The following is an 18155-nucleotide window of genomic DNA, read 5'->3' as shown; positions in this document are numbered from 1 at the left end:
AAATAAACTTTAGCATTCTAGATTAGTAAAAAATTAAAAAGTAAAAAAAAATCGTTTCACGATCAGAAAGATAGAAGTACCAACCTATAAACAGATTCAGAGCTCCTAATGTTAATTTGATTTGTGTCAATAGCCTACTCTGTGTCAACAGGGAGCGCTGGCTTGGGAGTGCATTCCAGTGGGACAGGAACATTCTGGAGGAAAATCAGAGTCACTGACACTGACTTATTTACAGCTTTTTAACAGATATTTTAATATTTTTTTAACATATATATTAAATGGATTGTCAAAGATGAATACAGCAATCAGATTTGCTGAAACTTGCTGGGTATAAACTTGCTAAAAATAACCTAGATATATCAAATGAAATGACAGCAGCTCTAAAAATCAGTAAGACTATTTTTTTCCAAATCTAGTTTATAATAGTAATAGGGGTATCAGTGCAGGGTGTTTCCTTGAGATTAATGTTCTGCTGTCACTGAGGTATGCTTTCCCCACTAGATTCCCATTAAGAGCACTTGTGTTGAGCAGTACTGGATGATGTTTAATAACACTATTGTCAGGAGCTCGGGTATCCTGCTGCAATCCAACTTTTCAATATGTAGTAGAAAAGTTGCACTACATCATCAATTAGTACTCTAAAAAAAGTTTTTATTAAAATTTCTTATAGATAAATTGCTTTATTGTCTAAATTTGACTAGATATTAGACTGTGTCACCTAAATAATCTCTGTCACTGAAGAAAATGATAAAGCCAGAGTGACATTTTTGAAGGATAAAAAATTACAGGCTGGAATACTAGAGTCTATCTCAAGTTCACCAGTCTGCATTTTAAAATGCAGAGTAGCTCCTGTGATTTGGAATTGGGATCTCTCTTAGAGAATCTATTCACACTATTGTGTGAAACTGAGAACATTATCTGATATGTATGGGATAACAAAAGCAACTTCATTTAAAAGGTAAATTTAAAAAATACTAAACACATGACAGAGCTTGTGTATATCTAGAGAAATTCAATAAGTTAAGTTCCCATTTTTTTAGTGGATTGTGAGTATATCCTGTATTACAATGAATTTAATTTTTTTTTTTTCCTGAGAGAAAACTCTCAGCTGGTATAAACTGCCATGGTTCTGTTAATTTTACAAACATCAGAGAACTTACTCCAGTTCAGAACTGCCCTTTGGTTTCCAGTTTTCAAAACAGCCTCTAGATTAACTTTTTGTGTAGTTTGGGGAAGATGATAAGAAACCAAATTTTGAGATTACTTCTGTTTTCAAGTTATTGTAAAGTTATTTAAAGTGAAGGAGGGTTTGCATTTTGTATGGCTGTGTCTAGTAAGAAATCATTGATAAATGGTGATTAATGATCACTTTAATCTATTAACTTCATTTAAAATACACAGCTTTTAAAGAAAAGATAAATCAGTGTGTTTAAAATATTAATTTACAATAGGAAATTATTGCTGTACATGTTTTTGTATGTATTAGATGGAGGAGGTACAAGTACAGATCCTCATAGTTTATTTAAGCTTGCAGTTTCTCACATAATCCAAATCTACGTTTGCACTTAGTTGGGTTTATGTTTGAAAAATTGGACCTTTGCCCTTTTAGCATTACCAAAAAGTATTAAGTAGTGCATGAATTTAAAAAACCCCACAACATAATATTCTGAGTTTGCTGTTCTCTTTTCTCTGCTGGATCTTAATCTCAGTGATTAAATCAGCACTATTGTTTAGTCCAATCTTCAGTTTTATTTCCCTTTTCAGTGCAGCCAAGAATTGGATGGTATGTGAACTAAGACCAGGTTCTGTAAGTCTTCTACTGTACTACTAAACTTTATGGCAAACTTAGACCACCTATGTCAGTGAAAGACCTGAATCCAATTCTGTCTAGTTCATCTGCAACTTTGTACATACATACTGAAATATACTGAATATATTTAGTAATGTATAAGAAACAGTGCTAAAGACCAGGATGATGTCTATGCCGGGTATTTAAAGAATTAACATGACTAAATTTGCCAGGTAGTCAAAACTTGATTTTACATAATATTTTTAAATATTTTTAACTGAGTCAGAAGAGTATCTCTGGTCAAAACCGTAAGCAGGTTTGGGCACTGATTTCTAAAAGGCATGCATATATTCACTTCCATTACACTCAACTTTGGAGACGATTGCGAATCAGGATAGCAGCAGCACAGCAGCAGTTTTTGAAGGACTCACTCCTTAAAGCAGGTGTGTGTGTGCTGGGGATAAAAAGACTAACTTAACTGCAGGGTCTTGAATCATTATTCTTTGGGAATGGAGAGAAAGTGAGCTCAGCAATCAAGGAGACCCACAGCTGTATGAATTATTTTAGAACAATTGGTGACTAACTGTTTGCTAGGCAGCTTATGTAAATACATACACAAATATTTAGGATCATTGGGAAATTCTGTGGTGACCTATCTGCTTCCCTCTTAATGTAATAAGGTTACTATACTTCAGAAAATCTACAGCTTGGTAAAATATGTGAAAACAATTTGTAATTAACTCTCAGGCTGTTTGTTTAGTAGCATTTTATCTGTCACTCAGATCTTCTGTACTTATGTGACTTCAGAAACATCTTCAGAGTATAGCTGAGGGCAAAATGTAGTGAAGTATGTGAATGGATGTAGCTCTGTTTAAATGAGTTTTCTTAATTCTGTAGTTAGAAGAGCACAGTTCTTAATTTGTGTTTATGAAAAATGTATTGAATGCAATTGGGTTTTTTATCAACCAGATTGAAAATGTTCAAAAAATTAAAAAAATAAACTACAGATTCTGACAACAAGTGAATTCCTTTTTTCAAGATATTTCAAGATTCTTTTTAGATTACACATCTCATATAGCATTACCTAGTTAAATCTCAGATAGCATTACCTAGTTATATTAACCAATGTTAACCTTCCCTGTGAAACCAGAGAGGTAGTGAATTTTGAAGTGTGACACTGTTGCCTCACTGCCATTGCGAGTTGTTAAAATATCTGTCTTGTTTGGAGACTTTATCTGGAACTTTGAATACAGCTAACATTTAAAAGATGATAGAATAAAACATTCATTTAGAATTATTAGAGAAAGCCACAGAGCTGATAGTAGAAATGCCTTTGTGTAAGTGTTCTACGTTAGACAAATTGGTCTTAATAATGTCTTCATAAGCTTACATGATCTTTCTTTTTGAAAAATAAACAGCTAAAAGCATTGTCCTCTGCTACCAGCAGATGACAATTATTCAGAAAAGTCTTTGCTTTGGAATTGTGTAGGATGCTTTAACACAATACTTGAACAGTTTGAATAGGAAATAGAATTTTTATGTCATAGCAGGTTATGTTCAGTATTCACATGATACATTTATTTAAAAGAAGCTGAAGAGAATAAGAACCTTCTTAATACTGTAAATTAAGCATAAGTGTTATATACTCTGCCTGAATGCCTGTCTTATCTTTCCTCTGACAGGTTGATAATGTATGGGTTTGTGAAGGCCATGGTACGCATTGGCCAGTTAAAAGGATGGGAATTCCACTTCACTGACTGTTTATTTTTTGGATCGCTGATGTCTGCCACAGATCCAGGTAACCCTTTAAAATAAATTGCTTTTCCAAAAGTCAGAAGAGTAAACAAGAATATAACAACTACTTGTGCCACAGAAATGTTCAAAGTCTCTGTTCTTGACTTTTTTATTCTCATAGCTGTTACATGTCTGATATTCTGATAGTCACCCATCAGATTGGCTCCAGCAGACATCCCTTGTGTTTGAGTAACTGGTTTATCTATGCTTTGCTCACAAACTTTATAAATAAAGTTGCTGGGGAGACTGGAAAAACGTTTTCCAGTCTTCAGGGCCCCCACATGTTCATGGCAGATACGAGAACTGCGGTAACACTGCAGCCTTATGGTTAATCATTTAGATATCGCATTCACGTGTGATCTAACCCAATGAAAGATACGGAGAATGTAGCTTTCATATTTGGCCCTATAAATACTGTTTATAAAGCATCAGTTTACAATTGGAATGCAGCATTTCATGATGATATAATTCTAAAAAGATACATACATACATACCAACAGGTTAACTTGAGTTTGCAGATGTAAGATTTAAAGCCTAAAGTTACAGTAATTAGCCAAGTCTGGGAAACAGACTCAGTGAATTTTGGAATCACAGAATTACAGAATCATTTAGATTTAAAGGGACTTCGGGAGGTCCTCTAGTCCAGCCTCTTAAATCAAACAGGTCTAACCTCAAAGTCAGCCTAGGTTTCATAGATATGTCCAGGCTTTGTTACATTGAAAAGGATAATTAAGAGTACTCTGGTATTAAAAGGGAAGTATTGCTTTTTGCATCTGTGGGACAATAGTGAAGGAGGAGGTGAAAAAAGGGGGTTGTTTTATATTTTACCTACAGAGAGACAAAGTACAAAGTCTGCAAGGGTACATCAGGTTTTTGCAAAATTTTCAGTTGAGCTGTTCCAGGAGGTGGAACAGAAAGCATTTTGTGATGCACATGACATGCTGCATTAGTGTTAACTACCCTTGAGAAGCTTCTCTGAGAAACTTATGAATAAATCTTTCAAATTCATGGCTATTAAAAGAAATGACAAAAAGCAACACTGTTCTACAAATTTCTTCTATTCTTTAAATAAACCTTCAATGTTTAACAAAAGACTGAGCTTGTGATTTATCATTCTGATGGCTTTAAAATATTTATTTACACAAAGCCAGCTGTTGCAAGATTGCTGTAAAAGCTGCATCAAATTGTTATTCTCAAATTAATCCAAGCATCCAATATGCTGCCACTTATAAAATCATCCAACTACTTTAATAAGATTCAGCACGATTGGAGCCTGTCTTCAGAGCAAGTGAAAAACATAGAAATTAGAAGCACAAAGAAAACCCAGGAAAATAAATTGCTTATGGAATAAAAGGTTGCTTACAGCTTCCAAGTATATTTCTTGATTCTGCTATGAATAGAGTTTTGCAGTTGGCTAAGTTTATTTTCCCACTTTCCAGTACAATACTATTTAGTTTTACAAATGAACATGTTGACTTACGAGAAGACATTTGTAAGACGAAGGCACTGATTTTGATTATAGTATTATTAAATCACCACTGATTAATCTGGAACGATCATGAGGGGGAAAAAAACCATGAAGCTCCTCTTACAATGGAAGGAATAAGTGACAAGGATTATTTTTCCCAGATTTTTAAATAGGCTTAAAAAGCTAACACTACAGTTGAGAAAACTACATTTAGTGTGACAAACTATCATTGGTTAGTACTGGTTTAAATTATTCTTCTGCTCAGAGTGTCTGTGCATATCCAAGAGTATTTTAATGTTTAGTCTTGCTCCCTCTGTTATCTATTCACAATATTCCAAGCTATTTCATGTTTTTACTAATGATATCTGTAAATATCAGTCCCTCAATAACTTAGAGAATTTTGAATTAAATCTTTGCTTAATTAAATGGTAGACATTGCTGAAAATATTTCATTGTGTTGTAGGATTGGTAGTGAATTATAACCTCAAGCCATGTAAAGAGTTCATTGGAATTCCAAAATCAGTTAAAATATTGTGCCCCAGAGGGCTGATACAAACTAGGGCATAAAATAATCAGTCTAATGATTTATAAGTGATATCTAGCTTTTTTTATAAAAAGAAATCTCTGATAAAATGTTGTTAGTGTTATAGCAGTAGAATAAAATAATACATTACTGTCCTAAGATGATATAATAAACTCCTGTCAGATTCACTACCTGATTTTTCATTTAATTCTTCACTGTGTACGATTATAAACTCATTTAAAAAAATATTTAATTTCCCTTGGCTGTGGAAAGCAATTAAGTCTCAAAAGATGTTGAAAACTGATCTGTTGACTTGACGGAAGCAGTTTTGATTGATTTCCTTATTTGTAATAGTAAAGATGACTGGTAGATGTTTACATGTTAAATGAAGAATTTTACTACCAGGGCAGTAAACAAATGTACGCCAGCTAAAAGTTACTAATATTGTTAGGAAGGAGGAAATAATGTCATAGCACTCTGTAGGTTTTTGTTTTGAAGGGTATTTGAAGATCTTTAATATAGAAATTTTCCCATAACATTAGTTTAGAAGAATTGCTCTTATACGCTGTGGGTTCCCTTATACAGAAAACTAGCACTTGAACTAAGATTCAGAAATTAATTTATGACTGGATATACTTGGGAGTGTGTTTTGCATTATAGACTGTGTTCCCTAAACATCTGTGATACTTAGAGATGCCTCAAAAATCTCTTATATCTCTAGAAAGAAAATGTAGAAACTTCAGGGACATAACAAGGTTACTTTCAAGTGAATAATTCATTTTACAGAAAATATCTCCTTCCAATAATTTCTCATTTTCAGCAGAAAAAGTTTCTTATTTCAAGACTCCAGGTGAGACATCTAATTTCTAAGAAACAGAATGCTAAAATTCCCAAATTCTCCCTTCATTAGTCTTTGACTTAAAGAGTCAGACCAGTATTTGTCTATTATTCTAGCATCAGACCAGTATTTATATTCTTCTTTACTCTGATCAATAGCTATCATTTATCATGTAGTTGGAGAAATCATCTCTTCTTGTTATTTCATCTGTGTAAACCAACACAGATTTCACTTTTCGCTGCTGAAAAAGTTCCCTTGTGCCAGTATTGTGATTTCTGATATAACCTGATGGGAGGTTTTTTGGTGTGACCTCATCAAAGGGGATCAGGCAGTTCCTCCCTGTGCTCTGGTATGTGTCATTCATCAAGGGCAGCAAAGAGGCTGTGGAAAAGGTGCTGGTGAGGTGAGTGGAGCCCCAGGCTCTCAGTCCCTGAGCACAAGAGAGCTGCAAAATGGAACTGCCCCACATGTGAGCACGGATAAGGATCTTCTGACACCAACTGTCCTCTGTGGTCTAAAGGTAGACACAGCAATAAGCCCCAGCAATAGGCAGCTTCAGGGTACCAGTGGTTGTAATGGAATCAGGTGAATGACAGAACAAAACCAGCACATGAAATAAAAGATTCGACCTCTGCCTTAGCCACCAAAAAATAACTGAAAAATACAGCTTTGGCAGTTTGGCTTAGCTGTTATTAACACGTTCTGTGGGATGACCTTCTAATCCAAAGCCATCTCATGTATCTTTAGCACTTTTTTTTTTTTTACCTTTTGACATTTCAAGCATAGAAAACAGATTCACCTTCACAAGGTTTGCTGAAGCACAGCTGTTCCTGAGCTATGTGAACTCCCTTGCCTTTGGTCAGCCTGATACTCACAAGCCTTTTCTCTATTTGAAGTTACTATGGTTAAACCTGAGCCGGGCCTGTGAGTTGCACTGCTGCTGTTATTGATGAAATTGGATGTTTATCAGAAAGAGCAGTTTCTGTTTCTAATAAAATCAAAGGACTTTGCATTAAGAAGCATAATTTATAAATGCAGCAAGGTAATACTTTTTATACACAGACTATAGAAGACTGTTTATAAATGTGGGTTTAGTTGAAATGTTCTTATGCTTTCTTCTTACCACTGAACTAATCTGTGAGTGGTGTGACTGATTAGTAGGGAAAGGAGACTATAATTAAAATTTGAATTGTTACTTTTAGAGAAAGACGGATAGAAAATATAAGCAAGATTTCTCTCATCTTACTTTCTTCCCATTTGATACTGCCCTCCTAAAAGAATTTAGGCCTGTAAGCTATGAAAGACATTAATAGTTCTAGTCAGAAGACTGAGGGACAATAGTACCAGTACCTTATATAATGGCCTCATTTATTTTCTGATCTTTGTTACTGTTTTCAAACATAACAGCAAAGAAGTATTGAATACAGTTAACTTAGAGACTGTTGTAGTTTGCTGATATTTTAGTTATACATACTTTTTACAGGAATTAATAACAAGTCAATTTGTTTCTACATATGTCAGCAGATATTTTTGAAAAACCAGCTCCACAGACACTTGTTCTGACTTGGGTACAACTGAAATAATGCTAGATTCAGCATCTAACAGATGTTACCTCAGGCCATGAAGTCAAGGAAGAAGTGAATCAGACTTCTGTTGGCACAAGTACTGTGAAATTCTTAGATATTTCACTATTTCATGCTTTCCATCACTGACATTTTTAATGAAGTTGACAACTTTTTCTAAATCAGGAACTCTGATACATGTTATTTCTATTTCTGTCAGTTTTCTACTGCCACAAAAGACGTTTGTTTGCTGTCCCCCAACTACCTGTCCTTACAGTCACCTAGTTCTTTACCTATCTCTACCTCTGTCCACATATGCTTAGGTTGAAGTAAGAGGTGAAGAGATGCTCTCAATTGAAAAGTAGTTTTGTATTTTTATAATACATATTGTATATAATGAATTATACAATTCTCTGAGTAGTTATCACAATGTTCCTCAAAATTGCCTTCCGAAAGCCAGAAAGGCCGTACTTATTGCAATGCAGTATCTATGATCTTTACTTAGATATGAAAGTTTTCACAGATTAGATGTGTTACTGTGGTATATGATAGCAAATATTGAATTTTTAAAATAATTCCCTTGAGTTTTAAAGTCACCCATCAGACAAAACATGATGTGACTACTTTGGACAATGATAACTATTTATAGAGTATTATTCTATCCAGAGATCAGTTAAAATGAACTTTCTTCCATAGTAGAGTATCACATCCCTTTTATTATGCCTATTCTGAATGAACTATATCCATAGATTCTCATAATTAACAAAGGCAAATGTGATCTTGAGGAAATGACTAGACGGTGGTAGGTAAAACAAGGTGAAAATATTTTACTGAACTCAGATGGAGTGCTTGTGCTAAAGATTACTTGTCTGTTCTTAGACAGATACTGTTTAACATTTTCATTAATGAATTGGCTAATGCAATAGAGAATGCATCTTTAATGTATAATACTATCCTCAGAGGAGACAGCAAACACTCTGAAGGACACAATTAGAACTCAATATGATTCTTGCAGTGACCTAAAATCAACAAGGATAAATGCTACACTTAGAAATAATCAACTTCATAGATAGAGAGTAAGAAATGATCATTTACTGCTGAGAAGTTTTTCACATTTACAACCTGAAAATGTCATCAGTACCAATACATAGCAAAAAAAAGAAAAAAGGAAAACAGGATTTATTAACATGTTCTACAGCAACTTTTTGCGCTATTTCTTGACAGCACCTGTCAACTACAGTACTTGGATCTCATTTTGGGCACTGTATTTCAGGAAAGATATGGGCTGATTAGAAGTGATTAGAGGGCTAGAAAACATTACTGAAAGGAGGAGACTGAAAGAAGTGAGTCACTTTAGGGAGGAGGTGTCTGAAATGAGTCTTTGAATAGGAAAAATGTTGCTGGAAAGAAAAGGAATAAACATGACAAATTATGTGTGCCTCGTTAGGCTAGGAATGGAAACTACAGACTTGAAGAACAGGAGGGGAGATCAAGTTTAGACATTCAGGAATAACTGCATTTATAAATTATTTGAATACTGAAGAGCAAATTAGTCTCCCTTGGGATTTGTGGAACCAACATCACTTCAGTTCTTTAAAAACACATCAGATAAGTATCTGTCAGCAGTGGTACGGCTGGAGGCTGCTGGGGCCAGACAAACATAAGGACAGAGCAGAGACCAGAATTCTTTGTTCAGGGACAGGCAATGCTGTAAGGAAGATCCAATAACCCCCAGTGGGAATGGGAGAAACATTTGAAATGGAAGGTACTTTCTGAGAACTGGGTGAACTGGGGAGTTTCTCCCAAAGAGGCAATTGATTCATTCCTGTGTTGCTTGCTTTGTTATTTTGCTTTCATTTGAAGTCTTTTAAGTCAGATTTTTGGGGTAGAGCTGGGAGAGGAAGCAAGAAAAGAAAGCTGTTTTCTTAGGAGGCAAGAGGAAGGAGAAGAATGTGTAGGCATCTGTCTAATTGGCTTGGCCTGCTACACATACATACCCACAGTATGTTGGACTGATTACTATTTTCTTTTCCTTCTTTCATTATCACAGGGACTGTTAATGTGAGCCCAGACTAATTAACTAATAAGCAAAAGCTGGAAATGGCAAATAGTTTTAGAAAACAAGGCTGTTGTTACACCAGTGACATCAAAGAATGCGAGACTAAATTGGGTCTTCATTTAGCACATTAAGGCAGCACTGCTAATCAAGCAAAAACCTGAATATAGGTATTGGTGAACCAAGAAAATATCTTTTGCCAATAAAATTTCTTCCTACATCTTTGAGCTGTTCTGGGGAAAGAACTCTTTTCCTAGATTAAAATATAACTGCACTGGGAGTAGGTGGGCGAGGTTACCAGCATAGTTAAATATAACTAGCTAATTTAAATATAGCGATATCAGCAAATGTTCAGCTACACACATCTCCTAAAATGTCTTATATGAAATAACACTTCCAAAATTCTTCAAAGATAGAACATCCACAGAGATCATTCTGACATAAAATCTCACAGGAGAACTGATAATCTATTCTGGGTTTTAAACTGATTTTTAGATTACACAGATATTTAAGTGCCATTTAGAAAATCTTACCAGTAATGATTTCAAAGTTCCAAGAAATGTTATTAAGACAAAGCATAATCATCTGTCCGTGCATGTTTTTATATGAATTATCAACAGCCATCTCAATGTAAAACGATATAATTTTAATTTCTGAAATGTCAGGTGTTAACATGGCATCCCAGAGGCACTCCTAATCTTTGGGATTCCTGGGCTATGAGGATTGAGTCAATTGCACAATTATGTACTAGAATGAGCACCAGTGAAGCAGTAAGTTGCCATGTGATTTTTAACCATACAAATAATTGGGTCCTTTACATTAAGTTTTGTTTGAAAAGAGAAAGCTCTGTTTTGTCCATGCAGAGAGAGAATAATAATATCAACATAGAACAGAGGAAGCCTTCTGTGCTTGGAGATTATGAAGTGCTAGGTATATCTTGGGAAGGACTGTAATCCCCTGCTTACAGGTAAGGAAACTGAGGCATGAAACAACTACAGCATCCTTTAATATCTACAGGACTTAATTACCTGAATACGAGCCAAGTGTCTAAATGCCCTCGAGCGTGTGTGTCTAAATGATTTGCCTAAGTTCAATTTAAATTCAACACACACTATTTTTTTCCTATTGCACTGGTAAGCTAAAAATCAAGCATAGCATATAACTCAGGGAGAAGGAAGGGACTTAATGATATGCTGAAGGAACCTTAAAATGGATCAAAAGTATCAGATATCCGGATCTGGATGAGAGCATTTCATGACTACAGATATGCTACACTTGAGGTGAGAGAGGCTGTGCTGCTGGTGGGACAGGGTATAGGGTTACTATGCATGTTCCTCAGTGAGCATATGTAATGGGTAAGCATTACATCATTATATCCTTCTGAAAACAGGTAAACCGGTACTCTCATCGCACACAAAGCATATGGCAAAACCCAAGTCTTTTCAGCACCCTTATTTCTTCTTGGTCACAAGACCACAGTCCTTTATGCACAGTAAAGTATGCTGTGAGATTTTCATTTATGCATGATTCTCTGTGTGAGAGGGAAAGTTTCTTCCTAATTCAGCTGAAGCACCAAAACTCAAAGACTTGCTGGATTTAAGGATCTTCTATACTTCAGCTGATCCCTTTTAACTTACTGTTATCCACTCAGGCAATAAACAGGACTGTACTTCTCAAACCCATATTCTAATACTGCTTTATATCTTGAACCACCAGAGGAATATGAAAATAACAGCCTTACTTTGCTTTGCCTCCATACAGTGACAGTCCTTGCTATTTTCCATGAACTGCATGTGGATACAGATTTGTACACACTCCTGTTTGGAGAGAGTGTCCTAAACGATGCTGTGGCTATCGTGCTGACATGGTAAGTACGCCCACCTCCGTTTGTTACTTGGTGAGATAATTACAAGATTTAATTCCTGGTATAATTCTCACTGATACAGTTTTGAAGATTTCATTGCAGAGATGCAATTCAGGAGTTGGTTTTGGTTTGTTAAACACCAGAATTCCAATATTGTTAATGGTAACCATGTATCCAGAATGCAATTTTAGTTCATTTTCTTCAACCTAGAAAGCAGTACAGTAAAATATGTAAATTTAATTTAATAGGATTTATTCTCCTATCTAAAGATATCTTGAAGAAATAATGCTGAATGAGCACCTAGAACATAGGGCAACTATAAAATTGCAGATAGGTTCCTTTTAATGTTTTGTGTTCTATTATTTTCCAAGATTAAAACCACAAAGTGGTACACAGTAGTTCAGTTTATCTACTTCTGCCTATTGAATCTGACAGAACTTCAGCTGATAATATTATCTTAAATTTATATATAGCTTTTTTATTCTCAGGAATCCTCAAACAGATCACAAATGATGGGCCAAAATCACACAAGTATGTTCTGTCCTAAAAACACAGATGCTAAGTACATGATTAACAGGATATCAAGTTAACTCCACTCTGCATGTATTACAGGCTTCCAGGAGCTTTTCTAGAAATACAAATAATCCTTTCAGATAATCTTAAAAGTACTCTGCAAAATGAAATTCATTTTTCCTGGATGCTTGAAGATGCTTCACAGGAAGCCTCAATTCAGTGCCACTTTTTCTCCTTAAAATACAGTTACTCAAACTAGGTTTTATCCTACCCTTCAGAAAAACAGACTGTTACAGAGTTTACATCATTGAAAAATAAGCTTTATATTTTGTCTGAAAGTCCATGGAGAAACTTATAATAACTAAACTGGGGGGAAGGGGGGGAAACAACAACAACAAAAAAAATTGTTTCACGATACAAAAAAAATAGTATTCCTATTTAATTTGACATTTTCCAATTATCAAGTGTAGTTACATTCACCTACACTAAACTCCTTACATTGTTCTTAGAGCAAGAGTAGTATTTTCAAACGCTGTCAAGTGTCTGAGCACAGCATTTAATGAATAGATACAGCACAGCTGTCACATTCAGTGACTGTGGTTGGAATGTGTCACTTAGGAGAGCATTTAGTACATCAGATAATAAAATGTGCAAAAGGAAAACTAAGGAAAGAATAGAAGCCTCAGTAGAGAGAACAGATAGGAAAGCATTAAAGCAGCTGTTAGAATTGGAAAGAAGCATGTAGGTGACAAAAAGTCTGAGATTTTTTTCTCTCTCACTTGTCTTTGTTTAATAAAGGCCTAGACATTTATAGCTCATTAAGACTCTCTTCAGCTGTTAGTGCAAGGTTCCTGTAGACTGTGGAACAGTTAGGCTACAAGCAGCTCAAGGAAACTCAGAATATTTCAAGTGTCTCTAGTTTTCAATCACTGTAATGTCAAAGCATGTGGATCTCTCCAAAGGTACAACTCAACTGCAAAGCAAATCTAGAAAGAAAAATGCTATCGGATAGTACGTGACTCACAAGTGCCTAACTTCTACTCTTCCTAGTATTCAAGGTTATGACCCTCAGCCTGCATACAGATACAGAAATCTATAGAAAAGGTGCCTGATGCAAATGTTGGCTATCTCCTTCACGTGTTCTCTTCACTAGACATGGGACATTGCAGCTCTTCTTTGTTATAGAATCTCTTGTCACTGGAAAACTGGTAGTATTTTTCTGTATTTGCAGTGTGACTGACACTTTGTTTTTTCTAATATATTTAGTCATATGTAGAGACTGAAGGGAATAGGTGGCATAATCAGTTCTACATTTCATTCATTTCTGGCTTAAATAATCAGCTTCTTCACAAATACATTTCTGCAACCTAACATGACCTTCCTTCCTGTAGCCTTTTAAGTAAAGATATACCTGTTAATAATGTCAGCTTCAGTGCATTAACACCCCACTAAAACAGCCTGAGTTTAAATGAAGAATATTATTTTTCTGTCACTGCAAAAGAACGGCTAGTTTTTTTCTCTGTAACACATACCACTTTTCAGGATGGTGCAAACACAGCATGTTCGTAATTACAGTAATAGAGGACTATTTTAAAAGGTGTGAGAATAATGTTTACCAATCTGGAAAAGCATTAATAAGTCATTTTGTACGCTACGTAATAGTAAACAGAAAACAGAGTAAGGGAATACACAGTGTAACAGCATAACCAAGTTAACATCTGCAGGAGTGACTCGCTGGGGGAAAGAGAGGAAGATGAAAGAGGGAAGGCTCTTACGGCTGGCTGTGGCCATTTGGCAAGGTGAAGGTAGCATGGCTGGCTGCCAGCAAGGCTTTATATTGATAGCTCTCTTTTCCTTCAGCTTCTCCCTCCAACCTCCGTTTTTCCTGTGCTGGTGTTTAGTTTAAGGACAGCAGCAGGACCGGCTACCCCTACATTTTTCATATGGATTTAGTAAGTCACACGAGCTGTGTGTGTTACAGATGCTGTGGCCAGCTGCCCTCAGAAAATACTGGTCAAGCACACAAGTTCTCCAGGCCAAATTAGCAACTCTCCTATAGGCCATCTTGCCATACCAAACACCTGGGTGTTTGTGGTAATTGCAAGATTTCATTTATACTGTGCTATTTTAAGATAATCCTGGCAGAAGGGATCACTGTGAATCACATTGACAGCAGTGGCTGCAGAAAGGCTGACAAGCTGCTGTGCACCTGGGAGAGCTCATCTATACAGGGGCCACTATAAGCAAGGGTATTGGGGGTGTAACAAGGGGTTTCTCCTATATAAGTAACTTGCAGAGTTGCTTACGGCTTCTCATTTTTAGCTCAAAAGCCTCCTTTTAATAAAAAGTCTATGAGAATTCTCATAGAAAAGAAACATTTTGGAAGAAAATGAGGATTTAAATATTCAAAATGAGTAATTTTTGATCCTGTTTTATATCAAGGTATCAAAATATTTAAAAAAAAAAACAACAGAGCCCTACAAGACAATACATATTACATGACTACACACATCACATCTGCTTTTATCCAGAAAAACCTATATGACTAATTGTGCCACAAATATTTCCTATATGCTTTGTTTTCCAGGAAATTGACTTGGCACCTGTGTCTTTTTTGGCACACTTTTGGCACTTACTCGGCACGCTTTCAGTGTCTTTTTACAGCTTAACTGTTATCTGTAGGACTATTTTATATATGCTAAATTAAAACAAAACATAGGTAGGAAAAGTAAGATATTTGATCTTCTGAGTGTTTTTAAATATCCTTATATTCTTCACGATTAGAGATTGTTTCATTATTTAGAATTTAAATTTAGACACCAAGTTATGGCAAACTCTTACGAAAAGATCTTCTCAATCAAATTTTTATTACAATTTTTAAGAAAAAAAATTATTCTCAGTTCTTCAGATACATTGTACTTCATCACCAAGGAGTTTACCTGAGTGTATTCTGTGGCTTTCAGAATGAAAGAATATAATTTAAGATGATGTTTCTTGAATAGCTGTATCATAATATATACTGCATAAAATTATTTCTTTTGCTTTCTTGGGGGTTGGTCTATGATGTAGTGAATGTTTCCATAAAAGATTCCAGACGGTAGCTTTTTTTACTCCCTGTTTGTATCCTCTAACTTCTGGGTTTTCAACTTCAGCGTTTTTGCAAAGGTATTAACAAGAAAATCTAGCTTACAAATGTTCCAGCACACATAAAGCTGTTCTTGTAGCTATAAATTTAACCTTCTGCCAGCCAGTTCTCTGAACATCATAAAGCAGCAGTTTGTTCAGCTTCAGATATGCACAGGCACTCATGCTATAGGATGCAGCATTGAAGGTGATATATTTTCATTCACAGATTTTGGACCCAGGAATGTTTATCGTTGCTTAGGTTTATAAGTAGTACTTTACAGACAAGACAATACAATGACCTGTCTGTGTACTTAAGCACTTACCAGATGCGGACCACATTCTAAAGATCAAAACTGAGAAACATCTCAGTAACTTCAGTTGGAGTTATGCGTTAAGAAGACTGTAGAATCTGGCTGAAAATTAATAACTTATGGATAGTCCTGAGCAAAGATGTTTAACCTCTTATTTCACTTTCATTCCTTTTTCATTGTTCTGTCTTCATACAATATATTACTTGTTGAAGAAAACATCCACATATATTTTGAACTTGGTCTGCCAAGAGGTTTTGCACATTTGCAGAGAAATTTAATGAAGAAAGCGTGGAAGAAGTTGTAGAAAAAAAATTGAATAGCTTGAGATGTGACTGAAAAGTAGCTGAACAGGTCATTAGCATTGAGAGAGTATATTTAGCAGAGCTATTTAATCTTTCTCATGCTGAGTGCAGGATGTAGAAAGCAGTAATGAATACGTGTTCCCTGCTAACAAATTACCTAAGAGAACATTACACAAGAAAGGTTTCCATTGTAGCAAATATCAGAAATGTTTGTATCATCATTATGTGAAAAACATGACTATTTCTCTGCTGGCTCTGTACCATTGCTCAGTGGGCCTGATGAGTTTCATCCCCTTCCTCGAAGAAGCGAGAGCGTGGAAGACACATGGGCATCAGGAACATCACCATATGGCACTGTCTTTCACCAGCAGTCAAAAAAAGTGAGTGGCAGCCAGGGGACACAGGATGTGTGACGCTGTGACATGTGGCAAGGAATGGATTTACTAGCTCTGTTATATGCAATCAAGAACTGTTTGATACATGAATGAAGTGAAAATACTGGAGATAAAAATTGTGGTTGAGGATCACACAGCAGTGAAGGCAGAGAACACAGAAACTAGCTGACGTATGAAATTAAGACCTCCCATGTCAAAATGCTGACTGCCCTGGAAGGCTTAGAAGTGTAGATATTTCTGGACAGAGAGGAAAGTAATACTGCAAGCATAGTTCTCTTGTGAAGTTTGGCTTGCCATTATAAAGTACCTTAAATGGTATGTAAAGGAAGAGATGATAACCTTTGAGATTCAGAAAAAGGAGAAAAGGAAAGTAAAAAAAAAAACCAACCTGAACTGTTTTGAAATGGATACCCTGCCTCTTTTGTAAAGTATCTATTGGTTGTATACATTCCACAAAGTTCATTCATGCCTATTAGTAAAAATTAGTCAGGCTGTAAAGCTCCCTTTGCAAAAGTCTAGGACCAGCCCTGAAAGCCTAAATTCATAGAGCTAGATAAGAACTGGAGGTAACAGATCCTGTTGTTGTATGACCCCTTGCTGATAAGAACAGTATTTGTTGGTGAGGTGCGTGTTTCTGCTGATGCTCACAGATGCAATAATGTGTCAGGAATTCAGTGATCCTATGTTGGCCAGATAAGATGTTCTGGAATAAAAAAGTAACATTCCTTTTTTTTCCAAAAAAAAATCTGTGCTGGTAGAAGGGTACTGCAACCCCCTTCTACATAATAAGCTTCTATGATTGGTTCAAAGATTTACCAAGCAGTTTACCCTGATAAAGAAATTCAATTTTCCAAAGTTCCTGGAGAATATTTTCTCTAATAATACATATATTTCAAGACACCATATCTGTGTTTGATAAATTAACTGTCCATAAAATCCAGACACCTTTTTAATAGTTTAAAAGGCTTGAAATGTATGATAAATAGTTTGGATATTGCCCATGTCATCTTGGTTTTGTCTTTCCCTGTTCAGCATAAACAGCTTATCTGCTACAGTAGGATAAAGTATAAAGGAGGAACTCTAATTATTCAATGTGTTTGTGATACCAGGGCATAGTTTTGAGGGGAAAATGGGCAGGGCAAGTTGATAAAGGTGATGGTCAGCTTTGCTATACCCAGTGAAGAAATCTCTTGTAAAAGTAGCTTCACGGCTCCTTTTAACTATTTCCAGGATGTACATGTACCAACACATGTCATACCATAACTCTTCACTGCTCAAAAAAGACTTTCATTCTAGTCTAGTAGTACCTTACACAAGTTAATATCATGCTCCAACCATTCTTACTTGGTAGCAATTCTCCTGGAGGCTTATATGGGGCTTTCTAAAATAACACAGCAAAGGGAACTGAGACAAATTTATTGAAAAACAATATCCATTTCCAGGGGAAATAACTCAGAAGCCAGATTTCAGCTCAGTTTGTGCTGAACAGGCTCTAAGGTTGACATTTCTCAGGCAGTGATCTCTATAACTGTCCTAGGAAGTCAAGAGAATTCCTTCTGTCACGCTGGTGATTCTTACTGATAGGTCCAGTCATGATATTACTAATTTTAGTTC

General features: G+C 35.7%; 1 protein-coding gene across 5 annotated transcripts in view; it reads left to right on the top strand.

Annotated features, from left to right (window-relative positions):
* The window catches only part of SLC9A9 (solute carrier family 9 member A9), a 213233-nt gene that overhangs the window by 42943 nt on the left and 152135 nt on the right, over positions 1 to 18155 (top strand). For all 5 annotated transcript variants that reach the window (XM_027811790.2, XM_005443656.4, XM_055724067.1 and 2 more), the window contains 2 exons: positions 3472 to 3587; positions 11792 to 11897. In XM_027811790.2, coding sequence (XP_027667591.1) covers positions 3472 to 3587; positions 11792 to 11897 — 222 coding nt within the window. The remainder of the gene's footprint in view (positions 1 to 3471; positions 3588 to 11791; positions 11898 to 18155) is intronic.

Source organism: Falco cherrug, chromosome 11, assembly GCF_023634085.1.
Source record: "Falco cherrug isolate bFalChe1 chromosome 11, bFalChe1.pri, whole genome shotgun sequence".
Taxonomy (NCBI): domain Eukaryota; kingdom Metazoa; phylum Chordata; class Aves; order Falconiformes; family Falconidae; genus Falco; species Falco cherrug.
Note: the sequence above shows the minus strand (reverse complement) of the source record. Positions and strands in the feature narration are given on the sequence as shown.